This window comes from Zonotrichia leucophrys, chromosome 23 (assembly GCF_028769735.1).
Source record: "Zonotrichia leucophrys gambelii isolate GWCS_2022_RI chromosome 23, RI_Zleu_2.0, whole genome shotgun sequence".
Classification (NCBI taxonomy): domain Eukaryota; kingdom Metazoa; phylum Chordata; class Aves; order Passeriformes; family Passerellidae; genus Zonotrichia; species Zonotrichia leucophrys.
The window spans coordinates 1330402-1348911 of NC_088192.1; the positions used below are offsets into that span (position 1 = coordinate 1330402).

The 18510-nt window shown below is 57.4% G+C and overlaps 1 protein-coding gene across 1 annotated transcript; it reads left to right on the top strand.

Moving 5' to 3' along the window:
• The first annotated feature begins 656 nt into the window (after positions 1-656).
• Positions 657-17066, top strand: TRIT1 (tRNA isopentenyltransferase 1). Its single transcript, XM_064731648.1, has 11 exons — positions 657-847; positions 7495-7635; positions 7998-8096; positions 8267-8415; positions 9486-9628; positions 10455-10566; positions 10642-10754; positions 11712-11789; positions 13272-13381; positions 13687-13801; positions 16464-17066. The coding sequence occupies exons 1-11, from the start codon at positions 692-694 to the stop codon at positions 16592-16594; spliced, it is 1347 nt and encodes a 448-aa protein (XP_064587718.1). The 5' UTR covers positions 657-691; the 3' UTR covers positions 16595-17066.
• The last annotated feature ends 1444 nt before the right edge of the window (positions 17067-18510 follow it).

Genomic DNA, 18510 nt, shown 5'->3' on the forward strand with positions numbered 1-18510 from the left:
GCGGCGATAATCCCTTCCCTGCCGAGGGGGGCCGGCTGCCCGCACCCCCCCGGCCCGCAGCCTCCCTCTCGCTGTTGCCATGGCGAGGGATGCGTGTTGCCAGGGAGAGCAGCACCGCGGAGGTGCCATGGCAACGGGCTCCCCTTCTCCGTCCCCGCTGTTGCCACGGGGACAGCGCCCGCTCCCCATCCCCTCCTGTTGCCGTGGCGATGGGAAGGACGAGCCTCACTGGAAGCCGCGGTCGCCACGGCAACACGCTCCTCTCCGTTGCCATGGCCGCAGCCCCCGCGCAGCATCCTACTTTGCCCCGTTGCCATGGCAACAGCCCCGCTCCCCATGCTTTGCCCCGTTGCTACGGCAACAGCATCCTTCACACCCGGTCCTGAAAAAGGGACCACGGGGCAGAGCCCCACGCGTGGGCAAGGCCGTGAGGGGCTTGTGGGGGTAACGGGGGACCCGAAAATGGCCCGGGAGTGGGGATGGGTTTGGGCGCCCGGGACACCGGGAGGGAACCGGGCGGGCTGTGGGGACCCGGGGCACGGAGTGGGGGCACACGGAGGGGGCTGGGGAGAGGATCCCGGGCGGGCAGCGGCGCACGGAGCTCGGGGCCCGGCCCCGTCCTCCCCGCGGGCGGCCCCGGCCCCGGCCCCGGCCCGCCCCCGTCCCGCCCGTCCCCGTTCCTGGCCCGGCCATGGCGGCGGCGGCCGCGCTGTGCCTGGGCCGGGCCCCGCGGCCGCCGCGGCCGCTCGTGGTGATCCTGGGCGCCACCGGCACCGGGAAATCGGCGCTGGCGCTGCAGCTCGGGCTGCGCCTCGGCGGGGAGATCGTCAGCGCCGACTCCATGCAGGTACGGCCGGCGCCGGGCACCGGGGAGGCCGCGGCGGGGCCTGCGCCGGGAGGAGCCGCGACCGGAGCCCGGCGGGGCCTGCGCCTGGGCCGGGGTGCTGGGAGGCGGCTCGGCCTCTACCGGGGGCGGCCGGGGCTGTACCGGGAGAGCTCCGAGCTGCACCAGGAGGGCTCCGAGCTGCACCGGGAGGGCTCTGAGCTGCACCGGGAGGGCTCCGAGCTGTACCGGGAGGGCTCCGAGCTGTACCGGGCGAGGTTCCGGCCTGTACCGGGGGAGGTCCGGCCTGCACCGGGGGCCTCCAGGCCTGCACCGGGAGGGCTCTGAGCTGCACCAGGAGGGCTCCGAGCTGTACTGAGGCCTCTCGGCCTGTTCCGAGGGCGGCCTGGGCTGCACCGGGAGGGCTCTGAGCTGCACCGGGGGAGGTCCGGCCTGCACCGGGGGCCTCCAGGCCTGCACCGGGGAAAGTCCGAGCTGGGCCTGGAGGGGCAGCAGGGCCCGGTCGGGGCCTGGAGAAGCTCAGCCCCGGAGGTTCCGGGCAGGTTCCCTCTGGTTCCTCCGGTTCCCCTGTCCTGGTGCGTGTAGGGAAGGGCCCACGGGATGGATCCTGCCCATTCAATGCGCTCCCGGTGTCCCTGTCCTGTCCCCGGTGTCCCTGTCCTGTCCCCGGTGTCCCTGTCCTCTTCCCGGTGCTCCCATCACAGCCCTGGAACCCATCTTTGCTGCCCCTGTGCCAGCTCCAGTATCCCTGTCGTGTTCGCAGTGCCCCTGTCCCTGTATCCCTGTCCTGTCCCCATATCACTGTCCTGTTCCCCGCGTCCTTGTCCGAGCCCTGAAACCCATCCTGGTGCCCCATTCTCAGCTCCAGTGTCCCTGTCCCAGTGTCCCTGTCCCGGTGTCCCTGTCCTGTCCCCGGTTCCCCAGCCCCCGTGCCCATCCCACTGGGCAGTTGTTTGGTTCATGTGACAGTGTCTCTCTGTCCCCTCCCTGCCCTGTGGGCTCTGAAGACAACCAGAACTGCAGAGTTTGTTCAAAGTGTTTGTTTGAGCCTCCTCATCCCCAATAAATTCACCTTTTGGAATGAAACCAGAGCGAAGGTGTTTTGATTTTAACCCACCAGAAGCTGCAGAGAGGTGTAAAGGATTGAGTAAAGGGAGGCAGCACCTGGAGTAACTTGGTAGTGAGCAACCCACAGGGTGGTGTCCTCTGGCATCAGCAAAGGGACACCAAGAGATTTGGGGAAGAGCATTAAAAATTATATTTTTTACTTGCCAGTGACGGTGTCTGTGGTCTTATCTCTCACTGCAAGCAGCAGTGTGGAATATATCAGTTGTGTCATTGGGATAAGTCAACAGCAAGGAGCCAAAATTCATTTTTTTGGTTTTAATTTTGTTCAGCTACAAGAGCTTTGTCACAGGATGGACATTTCAGCCACCACAAGAATAACAGTTTTGCTGTTGTTTAGCAAAATATTTTCCTTACTGATTCACACTTTCACTGTTCACTTCCTATAGGGCGTGAACTTTCCATCAAGTTTAATGTTAAATGTGTTTATTATTCTACATAAAAAGGTGTTTTCTGCCAGCAACACCCTTTGTGCTGCTCAGAGATGAATTCCTGCTGTCCTGTGCTCACCTCCGTGTTTCCTGGTCACTCTTTGTGTGCCACTGAGCTAAATTAAAACCTTACTCTCCTGAATTTGGGACAAGCAATCAGAAAGTAATTTCATGCAATATTTCCCTTAATCTCTTGGGGAAAGAGTGATGTTTGAGCCGAACTGAAATCCTGAGAGGGCAAGACATGAAGAGCAGGAGCTTTGCCCATCTTTAATATTGGAGAAGTGGCTGCTGGCTTGGCCCATGCCAGCCACGAGGCTGCTGCTGCATCCTGAGCTCTGCAGGTGTGTTTGGAGCCTCCTGAATGTCTGCTGGTGGGTGTTTAGGAGATGAATCCCTGCTGATGGATGTTTAGAGCTGAATCTCGGTGATGGATATTTAGGATCTGAATCTCTGCTCGTGGATGTTTAGAGCTGAATCCCCACTGGTGGATGTTTAGGAGCTGAATCTGCTTGTGGATGTTTCGGAGCTGAATCTCTGGTGATGGATGTTTAGAGCTGAATCTGCTTGTGGATGTTTAGAGCTGAATCCCCACTGGTGGATATTTATAGCTGAATCTCCACTAGTGGATATTTAGGAGCTGTATCTCTGCTGGTGGATGTTTAGGAGCTGAATCTCTGCTGGTGATGTTTAGAGCTGAATCCCCACTGGTGGATGTTTCAGAGCTGAATCTGCTGGTGGATGTTCAGGAGCTGAATCCCCATTAGTGGATATTTAGGAGCTGTATCTCTGCTGATGGATATTTAGGAGCCTCATCCCCACTGGTGGATGTTTAGGAGCTGAATCTCCACTAGTGGATGTTTATAACTGAATTTCTGCTGGTGAATGTTTAGGAGCTGAATTTCTGCTGATGGATATTTAGAGCTGAGTCTGCTGGTGGATATTTAGGAGCTGTATCTCTGCTGGTGGATGTTTAGGAGCCTCATCTCCACTGGTGGATGTTTAGAGCTGAATCTCCACTAGTGGATATTTAGGAGCTGTATCTCTGCTGGTGGATGTTTAGGAGCTGAATCTCTGCTGGTGATGTTTAGAGCTGAATCCCCACTGGTGGATGTTTCAGAGCTGAATCTGCTGGTGGATGTTTAGAGCTGAATCTCCACTAGTGGATATTTAGGAGCTGTATCTCTGCTGGTGGATGTTTAGGAGCCTCATCTCCACTGGTGGATGTTTAGAGCTGAATTTCCACTAGTGGATATTTAGGAGCTGTATCTCTGCTGGTGGATGTTTAGGAGCTGAATGTGCTGGTGGATGTTTAGAGCTGAATCTCTGCTGGTGGATATTTAGGAGCTGAATGTGCTGGTGGATGTTTATGAGCTGAATGTGCTGGTGGATATTTAGGAGCTGAATGTGCTTGTGAATGTTTTGGTGCTGAATTTTTGCTCGTGGATGTTTCGGAGTGTGCGTTCTGTGCCCTGCTCCTTTCAGGCCCCACCATGGGAATGCAGGCAGTGCAGGGAGGGCCCTGCTGCAGGCGCCCGAAGGCATCCAGGCTCCAGTGGCTCTTGTCCTGCTTTCCTTTTAATCTCATTCTAGCGTGACTGTGGAGCCAAGGCCCGGCAGCTCGGCTGCTTTATCCCGTAATGCAGCGTGCTGCCGAGGCGGGGCGGCCCCCGGTGCCCCCCAGCCGGGGCTCCTTTCTCCCTGCCTTTGTTCCCCGTGCCCTGTCCCCCTGCCACGCAGGGCTGCCTCTGCTGTCCTCGCAGGAGACTCGCCGGGGTTTGGAAATCCCATTGCTGCTCGGGGATTGACAGCTGCCAGCGACCGTGTCGCCCTGAGCCCCCTCTGTGCATTCATTGCTGGGCTCTGAGCAGCGCTGACAAATGCTGGCAGTGTTTTGGGGCAGCTGCTGGAGCGGGAGCCAGGCTGGGGAAGGGGCTGGGGAGCCCTGAGCCCACCTGTTCCCACACACAGGCACCCCTCTATCCATCTCCAGGGTGTTTTCGTCACGGCTCTGAGTCGCTGTGCTCAAATTACAGACTTAACTGCTGCCTGCTTGCAGCTCAGGAGCTCTGGTTAATCTGCTGGCCTCTTAATCTTTCTTTTTGTCCTTTCTGTTGCTGTTTGTCATCCCAGTGAGTTTGGCTGAGGAGTAAATAATTCCTTGGGGAGCCAGGCGGGGTGAAGGCAGTCGTGTTTCTTCATGCCTGGCAGTGAACATGCAGGGATCCCTGTGCCAGCTTGAGGAGGGCCCCATCCAGTCATGATCCCAGTGTCCCTTCTAGATCCCACTGTCTCCTCTGGATTCCACTGTCCCTTCTGGATTTCTCCCTTGGGATGGTGATGCAGTTGCTGTAGCACACACTTGCCAGTCAATGTGTGGAGTCTGGATATCTTCAGAGACTTTGCAGGGATCAGGGCAGGGAGTGCTCTCCTTGGTTTGGGTCCTCCACGCCTCTCTTCAGCATGGCCCCTGGGAAATCCTGATGTTTTCCTGGCCATAGATGGCCTGGATGTGTTTGGGGTCTGTCATGTCACCTCTTACACTCCTTGCACTCAGGGTGAGGATGGTGGTGACAGAGTTTGGAATGATGCACAGAACGAGTGGCAGAACAAAGATTTGGGAGAACTTGCCCTTCCCAGGCCTGCAGATCCTGAAAATGGTGGGGATTTATGTGTCCTGCCTCAGTTTCCCCACCTTTTCCACAGGGGCAGCTCTGCCCTAACAGCCCTGCACAGGGGCTCAGGCAGAGGTGGGAGGATGCCCTCAAGGCTAAGCATCTTTAGTGCTGCCTTGTGCTCCGTGTGTCTCGGAGCCCGGCTGCTCCAGGCTGCTGCTAATCTGTTTTGGGGCCTTAGAAAGCAACAAAGGCTTATCTGAGCCGCTGGCTGAAAATAGAAATGAGTGTCAGGAGGACGTCTCGGTGCGAGGCCCTGCCGACAGCCAGCTGGTGGAAACCTTCTCGGGGCTTACTGCCTGTGTGTAAAAGGCTGCCTTTGTTTCCTGCCAGCCCACACACTGACACTGCATTCCTCCCCTTGTTGCCAGATATTCCAGGAGGCTCTGGGTGTTTTAATCTCCGGGGATGGCAGCCTGGGTTCTGTGTCCTGGATGTGCTCAGGGATCACAGCCTGGGTTCTGTGTCCTGGATGTGCTCAGGGATGGCAGCCTGAGTTCTGTGTCCTGGATGTGCTCAGGGATCACAGCCTGGGTTCTGTGTCCTGGATGTGCTCAGGGATGGCAGTCTGAGTTCTGTGTCCTGAGTTCTGTGTCCTGGATGTGCTCGGGGATCACAGCCTGAGTTCTGTGTCCTGGATGTGCTCGGGGATGGCAGCCTGGGTTCTGTGTCCTGGGTGTGCTCAGGGATGGCAGCCTGAGTTCTGTGTCCTGGATGTGCTCGGGGATCACAGCCTGAGTTTTCTATCCTGGATGTGCTCGGGGATGGCAGCCTGAGTTTTCTCTCCTGGATGTGCTCAGGCATCACAGCCTGGGTTCTGTGTCCTGGATGTGCCCAGGGATGGCAGTCTGAGTTCTGTGTCCTGAGTTCTGTGTCCTGGATGTGCTCAGGGATGGCAGCCTGGGTTCTGTGTCCTGGATGTGCTCAGGGATGGCAGCCTGAGTTCTGTGTCCTGGATGTGCTTGGGGATCACAGCCTGGGTTCTGTGTCCTGGATGTGCAGGGCACTGGGAGCTGCTGGCTGGCTCTGAGCAGCCTGTCAGCCCTCTGTGCTCGCTGGGATTGCAGGCAGGCAGTGGGAATTGGAGGAGCTGGAGGGTTGGGAATGGGGAGAGCAGGCAGGCAGCCAAAGCTCGCTGAATTCAAAGCCTTTCTGTGCCTGCTGGAGCCCCGTGTTGAATGGAGCTGCCAGCCCAGGGATCAATAAGCTGCCCACAGCCACGGGGCACGTTGGCAGAGCTGCCTGTGGGCCCGTCCTGCCTGCTCACCATGCCCTGGGGCTGCTGCCTTTCTGCAGGCTTTGCTTGCCCTCCCTCTCCCCCTCTCTTCCTGCCCCTGGGGGAGCCTTTTGGGATGGGAGCAGGAGCAGGAGCCAGGCCTGGCTCTCCCAGGGCTGCAGTTGAGCAAGGTGGGAGCAGAGCTGGTTCAGCAGCTCCAGCAGCTCCTCGCATGACTGCTCCAGGCAGGGCTCGGGCTTCCCTGCTCCACTAACCTCATCCCTCTGTGCCTGCTGCCCGTGGGTCACCTCTGTGTCACCTTGTCCTCCTGTCTGGGACCAGGGGAGCAGTGGGTGGAGGCCACGCTGCAGCAGGAGGCCTGGCAGCTTCTCAGAGGGGATTAAGGGGAAATTTATTTCTTGTAGTCTGGCTGGGGTGGGATGGAGGAGGAAATGAGTGCAGCAATTTCCAGTCCTTTTCCCCATCATCCCGGTTTATCCCATGCTGGGAGACTTCTCTTAAGCAGGAAGGCTCTGAGAACTAAACACATCCTTTCACAGCGCCTCCTTTGCCACCTTCTGCTCAGTCCTGGGCACAGCACAGAGCTGGGCTGGACACAGAGGCTTTATGTGCCCCACTGTGAGCTGGCAGTGCTGAGGTGGGTTGTGTTTGCATGGGGAGCAGGGTGAGGAGCTGTCCTCACTTCTCGTGCCTGGAATCTGCTCTGTGTGGCAGGAAGCAGTGATCCTTGTCCCCACGAGGATCTCTGCTGTGCCTGGAGAGCAGCACACCTGAGCTTTTACCTGCAGCAGCAATGAGGGAGTGGCAGCTCGCAGGCCCTCATTTTGGGGCTCTGTGCCAGGCTGGTGACACTGCCAAGGCTCTGGCTGCACTGTCCAAGAGCTCAGTCAGCCCTCCCACCCCTCATTACAGGCTTGTATCAAAGCAGGAAAGCAGTCACGAGCGGTTGGACTCCACGGTTCATCTCCCGTGGGCAGGAACAAACAGAGAGAGGCAGCTCGGCCCTGGCAGGAGCTGGCAGGTGTTGGCAGCATTCCTGCTGCCCTGCCTGAGCGTGGCACATGTCCCTGCTGTGCCCTGTGCTGCCCCAGCAGGGCTGGGAGGGGTGGCTGGGACACGGGGAAGGGTCAGTGCAGCTCTCACAGCACATAGAGGTGAAGCACAGGCTCTTCTCTTCCCCAGGTGTACAAGGGCTTGGACATCATCACCAACAAGGTTTCCCCTCAGGAGCAGCGTCTCTGCAGACACCACATGATCAGCTTTGTGGATCCCCTTGTCTCCAACTACACCGTGGTGGATTTCAGGGACAAAGCCGTGCCTCTGATATCCTGTCATGCTGCAGCCTGCCTGGCTGAGCAGGGATGGGCTTCCCCCCTCCATGGCCAGAGGGATCCATGTTTGGGCTCTCCACATCCCAGCTGACTCCATTTTTCCAGAGGATTCTGCTGGTGAGAGGGGCTTGGGGCTTCTTTTGCCCTGTGCTGTGTTGTCCTCCCTGGCAGTCCTTTGGTGTCCCTGAGTTCTGGAGCTGACAGAGTAATGAGAGATGAGGGACACCTCTAACCCTGTCCTGCAGCCTCACTGCTTCCCTGGGGCTGGGAGAGTGGGATCTGAGCCCCAGACTGCTGCTCCCACAGCCTTCCCCCTGTGCTCTGATCTCTGCTTCTGCTCCTTGACTCTGGCACATTGAAGATATCTTTGCTCGGGACAAGATCCCCATAGTTGTGGGAGGAACCAACTACTACATCGAGTCCCTGCTCTGGAAGGTCCTTATCAACACCAAGGTACTGTGGGGGGCTGTGAATTCCTTTGGGAAAGGATGAATCCCATGTTTAGGGCAGACTTCTGCAATTTGGCAATTGGAGAGGGGCAAGGAGAACCTAAAGGGGCAAGGAGAACCCCATGGCTATGGGGGATCGTGTTGCTTGGTTCAGGGCTGTCCTGTACCCCACAGGAGAAGCCCAGCAGTGCCCCCAGGCCGGACAGTGACAGGAAAGTGGAGCTGGAGCAGCTGGACAGTGCTGAGCTCCATCGGCGCCTGAGCCAGGTGGACCCGGAGATGGCGGCCAAGCTGCACCCCCACGACAAGCGCAAGGTGGCCAGGTGAGCTTGGGGTGCCAGGGCCCAGCACCCCTCACCCCTTCCTGAGGGAATTGTGTGCCTGGGAGCACGGCAGGATGAGCATTCCCACCCCAGTGGGTGCTCCTGGCCAAGCTGCACCCCCATGATAAGCGCAAGGTGGCCAGGTGAGCCTGGCATGCAGGACAGGGTGCCAGCCAGCACCCCTTCCCCAGGGATTGTGTGCCTGGAAGCATGGCAGGAGGCATTCCCACCCAGTGGGTGCTCTGGCCAATGCACCCATGATAAGCTCAAGGTGGCAGGTGAGCTGATGCCAGGACAGGAGGTGCCAGGGCTCAGCACCCTTCCCAGGATTGTGTCCCCTGGAGCATGGCAGGATGAGCATTCCCACCCCAGTGGGTGCTCCTGGGTTCTTGGTGCTGGGGACTCTGTGGGATCTGAGCCCTTTGGCCACACAGCCCCAGCCTGAGCTGCCTTTGGGGTGCTGGGCTGTGCTCTGGGGCTGCTCCTGCTCCGTGCCCCAGCAGCAGAGGGTTTGTCTGGAGCTATTTAAAGAGCAAGCTGCCCTGCTGGCTGAGTAACATAGCTGAGCTCTGTGGGAACAGCACAGCAGCAAGACCAGGCTTGCTGCTCCGACCCAGCCGAGCCCTGGCCCCGGGGAGCAGAACACCGCCCACCCCATTCGCACGGTGCAGGGGGATGGAGGGTGGGGCAGCAGCACAGCTCCCTCCCTGCCCGGGCTGGGCACAGCTCCACAGCAGCATCTCAGCGCTGGTCCCTTCCCTGCAGCCCTGCCTGGCTGGAAAGGGCAGGGCTGGAGCCAGATCCCTGTCCCCTGCAGGACTTGTCCCTGTGCCAGGCAGGAGTGGGTGGCTGTGCTCTGGGCTCCTCGGGTGCCAGCGCTGCAGCCCCAGGAGCTGGGTGTGCGTGGATGCCGGGCACGGGACGGGGCTGGGCCCTGCCCTCGCCCCACATGAGAGGGTTGGATCTCGGCAGTGTCTGCGGTTCCCTCTGCTGGAGCCCCCGGGGCTGCTGGGGCAATGGGAGCGCTCGTTCTCACCCAGCCTCTGAGCTCTGGGTGCCTCTGCTTCCAGGAGCCTGCAAGTGTTTGAAGAGACAGGGATCCCCCACAGCGAAATCCTGCACCAGCAGCAGGAGGAGGAAGGTGGGGGGCCTTTAGGTGGGCCCCTGAAATACCCACATTCCTGCATCCTGTGGCTCCACGCAGACCAGGCAGGTGAGAGCGGGCTCCTGGCTGGCTGGGGAAGGGCTGACTCCCTGCTCCTGCCTCTGCCTCCTCCCTGGAGAAGGCAGCAATTCCTCTGGCAGCAGTGGGTGTGACACAGAACTGCCAGGCTCTGCCTTCCTCAGGTGGAGCAGCAGCCTGGCAGTGCTGGCTCCTGTCCTGGCACTGCTGCCTCCTGTCCTGGCACTGCTGGCTCCTGTCCTGGCAATGCTGGCTCCTGTCCTGGCACTGCTGGCTCCTGTCCTGGCACTGCTGGCTCCTGTCCTGGCAATGCTGGCTCCTGTCCTGGCAATGCTGGCTCCTGTCCTGGCACTGCTGGCTCCTGTCCTGGCAATGCTGCCTCCTGTCCTGGCACTGCTGGCTCCTGTCCTGGCACTGCTGCCTCCTGTCCTGGCAGTGCTGGCTCCTGTCCTGGCAGTGCTGGCTCCTGTCCTGGCAGTGCTGCCTCCTGTCCTGGCACTGCTGGCTCCTGTCCTGGCAGCTGTGGCCCTCCGGGCATGCTGCCCCTTCCTGCGTGCTGCTCTCCTGCAGCTCTGGAGCACGCTGGCTGCTGGTCTCAGGCTGCTGAGGGCTGCCTTCCTGCACGCTGACCCCAATGGCACTGAGCAGCGCTGCCTCCTGTCCCTGACATGCTTTTGGCTCCTGTCCTGCACGCATCTTCCAGTCCTGGCTCAGTCCGGTTCCTGTCCAAGGCACTGCTCCCGACCATGTCCTGCATTGGCCTGTCCTGGCACTGCTGGCTCCTGTCCTGGCAGGCTGTGCAGCCCCCCAGGGCATGGCTCCCCATGGCTCAGCGTGTCCTGCTCTCCTCCTGCAGCTCTGGATGCACGGCTGGAGAAGAGGGTGGATGACATGCTGGCTGCAGGGCTGCTGGAGGAGCTGCGGGACTTCCACCGCCGCTACAACCAGCAGAAGGTGGCAGAGAAACGGTGGGTGAGCAGCCAGATCCCCTCTGCTCCTCCCTCTGGGGGTCTCCCACCGTGACCCTGCTTTTGGTTCTCCAGGCAGGATTACCAGCACGGCATCTTCCAGTCCATTGGCTTCAAGGAATTCCACGAGTTCCTCGTCAGCGAAGGGAGTTGCTCACCCGAGACCAGTGCCCTGCTGCTGGAGAAAGGTGAGGGCAGCGCCCTGTGTGCCCCACAAAGCTCCAGGTGACACCACAAGGTGCTCTAAACTCAGGTCACAGCCCCAGGTGCACCTTTCTCTCTGCATTTCCCACTTCTGGCAGCCCAGAGGGGCAGGGACACGTTTTCCAGTGATTGGAGAGCATCTCTGAGCACACCCAGAGCAGCCCTTCCCTCCCCTCAGGCCTCCTTGCAGGGTGCACAGGGTACAGGTGACTTGGGAGCTGGAGCAGGTCCACCTGGGTGATGGAATCCCAGCTGTGGAGAGCAGGGCTGCAGAAGAGGAATGAAGCAGAACTCAGCATGTCAGCAGCTCTGTGGTGGTGAGGAATGTGGGGATCAGTCAGCAGGGATGATCCCTTTGGTGCTGTGTTATTCTGGAATGTCTGGGCTGATGTTGGAGGGGAGCTGCTCTCCACACAGGGAGGGCCCAGGCAAAGTCCATCCATGCCAAGGAGGGTTCAGTGTGGAAGAAGAGACTGAAGAAGCCACAGAAATGATAAAAGGCTTGAAAACAAGTCTGATGCAGGAGGAACTTGTTGTGTCTGCTCAGGAGACGATTAGGAGGGATTTGATAAGCCTGGTACTAAATACTGAGCAGTTGTAGAGTGGTAAATCATCCTCTGCTGGGTGGGATGAGCAGTCCTGGGCTCCATTGTGCAGGGAATTGGGCATTATGAGAGCAGTGCAGCACTTGAACAGGTTGTCCTACCTGCTAAAGCTTCAGGGTGGAGGGTTTGGGCTCTTTGCACCCTCTGTTTATTCAGGGATATTTGGGATACCTTGTCCAGCCTCTTCTCAGTGCAGGCACAGACAGTAAAAATAATTCTCATGGTGCCACCCAGCACAAACTTCTTTCTTGTGTGATTTCCTTACCCTGGAGCTGACAGCCTCTTGTCACTGACCTTTGGGGTTTATTTCTCCTTTTTAATCCCTCTGTTCCAAAGGGATCCAGGCCCTGAAGCAGGTGACCAAGAGATACGCCCGGAGGCAGAACAAGTGGGTCCGGAACCGCTTCCTGAAACGTGAGTCCTCTGCTCCCAGCTCTGCTCATGCCCCATCTCAGCTCCACAGGGCACTCTGGGGCTTTGGGGCAGCCTGTGTTTGGGGGTCTGCTCCCAACCAGACCCTCCAGGAACCTCCCAGTGTCCCCATCCACCCACGAGGCTCTGCCTTTCCCACTGGTTTGGGTTGCAGAGTGGATCTCCTGCCCCTCCTGAGAAGTGTCCTGCCCACAGCCTCTCATCCCAAACACTCAAGAGACACTCAGCTCTGGCTCCTGTATCCCTCTACCCCATCCCCTCCCAGCCATCAGGAAGGATAAATCCCATAAATCCCAAGCAGAGGCTCAGCCCCATGTCAGGCACTGTTAGATGATGATGATGATGATGATGGTCACAACATCCCTGCAGCTTATCCTGCCACATGGCTCAGGGAGGGGGTCCCCACGCACCCACACATGCTCCTGGCAGGGAGCAAAGCCCATTTGACAGCTGCCCTCCAGATTAGGAGCAGCAGCCCCGTGGCTGCTCCCAGCCCAGGCCGTGCTCTGTGCGGTGGCACGGAGCCAGCAGGACTTCCCCATCCCAGCCCCAGCCTTGGAGCAGGGCCAGCAGCAGCAGCTGGGAGCCGGGCACTTGTTGAAAGGTGCTCAGTAGGGGCAAAACAACAATCAAATAAATAATGGTAAAAGAAAAAAAAATAAATAAAGAGGAGGCAGGGAGAAACTCGAGTCAAGAAAAGAAGGACTTTGAAGGAGGCGCAGGGGTTTTGGCAGAGTGGCTCAGCTCACCTTTCTGGTGGCAGGTGTGCTTCAGATGGGCCTGGCAGGGGCTTGTTTGTGGGCACAGCAATAAAAGCAGCACCTGCTGGGGACTGGCACGTGGAGCCTTTGATGGCTTTGTCCAGGCAGGGAGAGCCAGGTGCCCGTGGAGGGCAGGTGAGCCATGGAGAGCAGCCAGGTCACCCAGGGAGCAGGTGCTCTCTGCTGGCAGCTGTTTCACCCTGTCCTGGCTGCAGCCCGTGCCCTGTGTCCTGGCATTGGGCCAGGGCAGGCCAGAGGGGTGGCTGTGAACCTGTCCCTTGTCATTAGGAGCATCAATCAGCCCCTGCACAGTCAGTTCCAGCTCGGAGTGGGGATCTGCATGCTCAGATCCCTCATCCAGGCTCCCTGCCTGCATCTCCTTGTCAGCCTTTGTGCCTGCATGCAGCTCTTTCATCCTCCCAGCCTCCTGTGCACCAGGGCTGGGCTGAGCTGCTGCTTGTTGTGATGGGCTGCTGGCATGCTCACATTCCAGAACATTCTCCCAAGGGCAGCCAGCTGTGAAGATGCTTCCCTGAGTCCTGAGGTGTTCCTGCTGCTTGCAGGAGGGAATTTTGGCTCTGGACAGCCTGGTGCTGTTAGTTCTGAGTGCTGATAGGAAAAAGCAGATTCCTCTGCTCCCCTGGGTTCTGGCAGGGGGTGCTGAGGGTTTCTGGTGCTGAGCTGCCCTGTGGTGTTTCTGTAGGTCCTGGGCCCAACGTGCCCCCAGTTTATGGCTTGGAGGTGTCTGATGTGCAGCGCTGGGAGGAAGATGTGCTGAAACCTGCCCTGGAGATCGTGGAGAGCTTCATCCAGGTACTGGGGAGCTGGGCTTTGGCTGGCTGACTCCTCTGTGGTCTCCAGGCCCCCTCACTTGGCACACAGCCTGTCCTTGCAGCAGGGCTGGCTGTTCCCATGCCCAACCTTGGCATTTCCTTGCAGTGGTACATTTGTTGTCTCAGCTGAACATTTTCCCTAATGCCCAGTGCTGCACATGGCAAAACTGTCTGCCTTGCCAGTGTGTGTCAGAGCCTGCCAAGCTCCCATCCCAACCTCTATGAGAGTGAACACAGGTAAATTTTGGTGTCAGAGCCCAACCTGAGGCATTATTTGATGTGCAGGGCCGTGAGCCCCCGGCAGAGCCCCTGAGGATGGAGCAGGACGAGGAGAACAAGCGGAGCCATCGCGTGTGCGAGCTCTGTGCCAGGCTCATCATCGGCGACAGGGAGTGGGCAGGTAGGGCCCTCACAGGGCACAGGGGGGCACCTGGGAGGGCTGAGCTTCTCTGGGCTGCTGGAGCAGCTGCCCTGTGGCCAGGTGACCCCCAGCTCATGATCGTGGCCTTTCAAAGGGTTGTTTGCAGGAGCTGTGCCACAGGAACCATCTGTTAGAATTCCCCCCTGCCCTGGGCTTCTCTCCCTTCCCAGCACCCAGAAAACACACACAGCATCACACCAGAGATCTGTATGTGGCATCTGAGAGCTGCTGTGTTTATCAGGGCTCCTGGTCCTTCACAACACTCTGGATGCTTCCTCAAAAAGCACAGAGCAAATCTCTCTCCTCTAAAATTGTTGTGTAAATGAAAATTTCATAATGTTTCTAATAGTTCAGCTCTAATATTTCCTACTTTTGTGTGGTTTTTTTTTTCTTTTTAAACTATTCCTAGCTGTAATAGAAAGGGATTTTCTGTTTTCCATAGACTTACTTTAAAAGAGCTCAGCTGGAATCAGATTAAGTCAGTGAATTTATCTGTGCTGGGAGGCTCATGCTGAGAACCAGAAACAAAAAGTCATGGAGAAACTGGCTGCAGAAATGAAACTGGTAAATCTCCATGTGTTGCCCAAGTACAGGATGTGCAGGGTCATGGTTTAACCCCAGCATCTGAGCCCCCCACAGCCACTCCCCCACTCTCTGTCTCTGGGAGAGAGAATTGCAAAAGGGTACAAGTGAGAAAATTGGTGGGTTGAGTTAAAGTTTAATAGAGAAAGCAAAGCAAAACTAGGAATTAATTCACTGCCTGCCATGGTTGGGCAGATGCTCAGCCATCCCCAGGAAAACTGGGCTCCATCACATCTGACATGACTTTCGGAAGACAAATGCCATCATCCCCATGTCCTCCCTTTCCTTCCCCTCAGGACGTGTGAGCTGCATGGCCTGGGGTAAGCTGGGGTCAGCTGTGTCCCCTCCACCCCCCCTGTGCACCCCCAGCTCCCTCTGTGTTGCTGTGAGGAGCAGGAAAGGCCTTGACTCAGCTCCAGAGCTCCCAGCAACAACAAAACATCCCCGAGTTATCAACCCTGCGCTCAGCACGCATCCAAACACAGCCCCAGAGCAGCTACTGGGAGGGAAACCAACTCTGCCCCAGCCAAAACAAGCAGCTGAGACACAACCAAAGATAAATTTCCCAGGTTGTTGGGCTTGAAGGAGTTGCTTATTCCTGGCTGAGGCAGGGAAGTGCTGAAAGCAAAGGCTGGAGCTGCTCTTTGGGGGAGGCTCCTTGCAGGGAGATCAGTGTTATTTTATCTCAGCTGCCTCAGGAGGTGCTTTGAAGGAGCTCTGTTTGTCCAGAACTGAAAACTCTCGGGGTCTCTGGCATCCTTTAGGTCCAGAAAGTTCTGTTTTGAGTGGGAGCTCCTTGAGGTCCCCCCAAATCCCTCCATGTCCTTCGGGATGTCACCCCAGACTCCAATAAATGGTGACAGTGCCTCCCTCAGCCCAGACCAGCTGTTATTCTCTGTATCCAGCTGAACTGGGCTCAGATCCACGGATGGTGGGAGAAAAACGCTCCAAAGCCTGCAAAATGGAAAAAAAGGAAGGTGAAAACAGTGGTGGGAACTGGGTGGATCTGCACTCTGCTCTGTTTGCTTAGGTCAGGTGACAGCGAGTTTTGGGAACTGCTTTCCCAGCACCCTGCTGGCTCTGGGGGATTTTAAAATTGTAATTTTACAATTTATATGGACTTGAAGAGCACAACTCCCAGACAGCAGCAGCAATTGGCACTTCCTCAGCCACTGTAGCTTTGGTGTTGCTTGTGACAAATTGCAGGAGGTGAGACTTTATCTCAGGGTGAGGGTGACCCTCCAGCATTGTGATAAAGCAGCAGCTTTGCATGTGATTTCATCCTTTGGCAGAAAAAGAATGGCTGGAAAACACCTGAGGGCCTTGATTCAGCAGAGCACATACCCTCATTTAATTAAGGCCCTGCTGGAAAAGTTTGTGCTTTAATTGCTGCTCTGATCTCTTGGAAAAGGCAAAACCACCCCGCCAAGATGGTCAGACAAAGCCTCCCCTGAGATAAAACCGCTGATAAGGAGGTTTGGCTGTCCTTAAGGATGTGATTTCATGGAGAAATGCAGCTCCTGCTGCTCCAAGCTGAATCCCTGGGATTACCCCTCTGTTCCCATCTGACTCCTGCTGCACTGCTCTCATGGCTGGGGCACTGCCCTGGAGTTATTCCGTTTAATTCTGCTCCAGGCTTTTCCCTGGCTGCCCCGTAGGATGCACAGCATCTTGCCAGTGCTGTGGTGCAGGGATCCAGTCCTACAAACCATCCTGGCAGCTCTCCATGGGGAGCAGGGAGTTGCACAACCTCACCTGCAGCCTGCAGAGTGGCACCTCTTGGGCAGCACATCCCCTCTTCCCTGGAGAGGCTGGCACTGACAGCCTGGAATCTTCTGCTTCACAGAACCAGCATTTTTCCCTCTCAGTTCTTCACTTGTCCTCTTCTGAGCCCTGACAGTTTGGCCTGGAAGTGTCCAGGGCAGGCTTTGGGAATTCGCTTTTCTCTGGGAGTGAATTGTGCTGGCAAGGGAGGGTGCTCTGCCCTGCGTGGGGGGGGTTTGGCTGCTTCCTCCTCCAAATTCCACAGATTAAAGGCTCTGTTTGCCTCTTCCTCCAGCTCACACACGTTCCAAATCCCACCTGCACCACCTGAAGAAGAGGAGGAAGCTGGAGGCATCCGGAAGGACCGTGGGGGACAGTGGGGACACAGAGACCTCGGATGAGGATGGCAGCCTGCCTGTGCCTTAGGGCTGGAAAAGGGAGCAGCTGTGCATCCACCTGCATGGAGAGGAAGCTCCTTAGTGCTGGGCAGCCTTGAACCAAGGAGCTGAGTCATTTTTTTGGGGGGGGTGAGGCAGGTGTGTGACGGCAAAGGCTGTATGGGATCCTCTTCATGTGGCCTCATCCCGCTGTGTTCCCATGCTCCCCCAGCCCTGCCTGGAACGGGCTGGGCCCCGGGGCAAGGCTGCTGGGAGCCTCCTCCCATGCAAAGTGTGAATTCCTGCCAGGGCTGCATCCTTGGAATGGCTGAGCTGCTGCTCTGTGGTTGTGTGGATCTCAGAGACAGAAATACCCCGACTCCTCCAGCTTGGCCGGGGGTGCAGCTCCGGAGCCGAGCCAGCTCTGCCTGCCTTTATTGTGGAGAGGATATTTATTTTTTTTTTGTTCTTTTACATGCAAATAAAGCTGCAGGATTATTGTGGGTTCCCCTCCCTGTTAACAAGCGCGGTTTCCTTGCTCTCTCTGATTGTACCTGGCTCCTGTTCCCTGCTCTGGGCACAGGGCAGGAGATCTGGTTCCTTGTCCCAGTCACCTTTTCCACAGCTCCTGGGGGAGCTGAGCAGATGTTCCCAGCCTGGTGGGGGCAGGGAGCCCTGTGCACACAGCAGGTGCAGGAGGAGCTGGCACCTGTTAAACAGGAACTTGGAAATGATCTCATCGAGTTTGCAACAGATGAGCCTGTCCTAGTTAAGGCAGAATTCCCGGGGGGTTACACTGTGGTTTGGCACTGGGAACCAGCCCTGAATTTGAATCCAAAGCTACTGAGCAGCAAATTCCTGGTGCTGTGTCCGCCAGGCAGTTGGTGTCCCATTGTTGTTCCTGGAGGGTGTGAGTGCCATTTGTGCCTGGAATGCTGCTCTGGTGAAACCAGGACAGCCTTTGGCATTCTCCTGGCAAATTCAAAGCCAGGAAGGTTTGATGGTTGGTAGAGCACAAGTTTTTCCTTGTGCTGTGCCATGTGGCAAGAGCCAGGGCTCATCCTGCCAGGGAAGAGCTGCGTGGGTGGATTTGCTGGTGCAGGCTCTGGAGATTCCTGCTTTGGTGGGGATTAGATTAAACCTCCAGTTTGTGTTCCTCAGCGTGGAATTATTCCTGTAGTGCCCCGTGGGGTGCCTGCCTCGGGCTGTGGGAGGGAAAAGCTGGGAATTTGGCACTGGGCAGAGCTGGGCACCAGCTTTGGAATGCTGGGCACTGCGGTGCTGCTGGGTCTGTGCAGTGCCAGCTGAGCCTCTTCTCCAGCCCAGACTTGTTTGCCATCCGTGCTGACTCAACCCATGGATGTGGGCTCAGCCCAGTGCTGGAATACAAGGCCACGAGGAGGTCGTGGCGTGGAATTGTGTTCTCCCATGGAATTGTGCTCTCCCATGGAATTGTGCTCTCCCATGGAATTGTGTTCTCCCATGGAATTGTGCTCTCCCATGGAATTGTGCTCTCCCATGGAATTGTGTTCTCCCATGGAATTGCGTTCTCCCATGGAATTGTGCTCTCCCATGGAATTGTGTCTGATGCGCTCTCCATGGAATGCTTCCCATGGAATTGTGTTCTCCAGGCTGAGTGGAGTGAGTGGAGCCCCGTGTGCTGAGCTGGTTTGTGACAGGCAGCTCTGAGATGTTGAGTCATCTCCCCAGGCCAGGCTGGGATCACTGGGGCAGCACTGGGAAGGAGGGCTGGGATTATCTGCTCCGGCTCCCGAGTGCAGTCAGATGTCCATACTGTTAGAGGTGGATTAAATATCCTTAATCGGTTTAATATGAACTTTGTTATCCCCACAGATTCATGTTATTCCTCTTCCCCAGTAGCCTGTTCTCTTCAGGAGCCCGTTTGGGATGGGCTGTGCTGGGCAGGGGCTGCCAGGCCTTGGTTCCCAGGTGTTCCAGGTGAGC

Excerpts from the sequence above, each read along its gene's own strand:
- TRIT1 (XM_064731648.1), top strand. The coding sequence starts at position 692 with ATGGCGGCGGCGGCCGCGCTGTGCCTGGGCCGGGCCCCGCGGCCGCCG. Across the intron at positions 8,097-8,266 it reads AGGTCCTTATCAACACCAAG|GAGAAGCCCAGCAGTGCCCC; the intron begins GTACTGTGGGGG and ends TGTACCCCACAG. Across the intron at positions 10,567-10,641 it reads CAGAAGGTGGCAGAGAAACG|GCAGGATTACCAGCACGGCA; the intron begins GTGGGTGAGCAG and ends TTGGTTCTCCAG.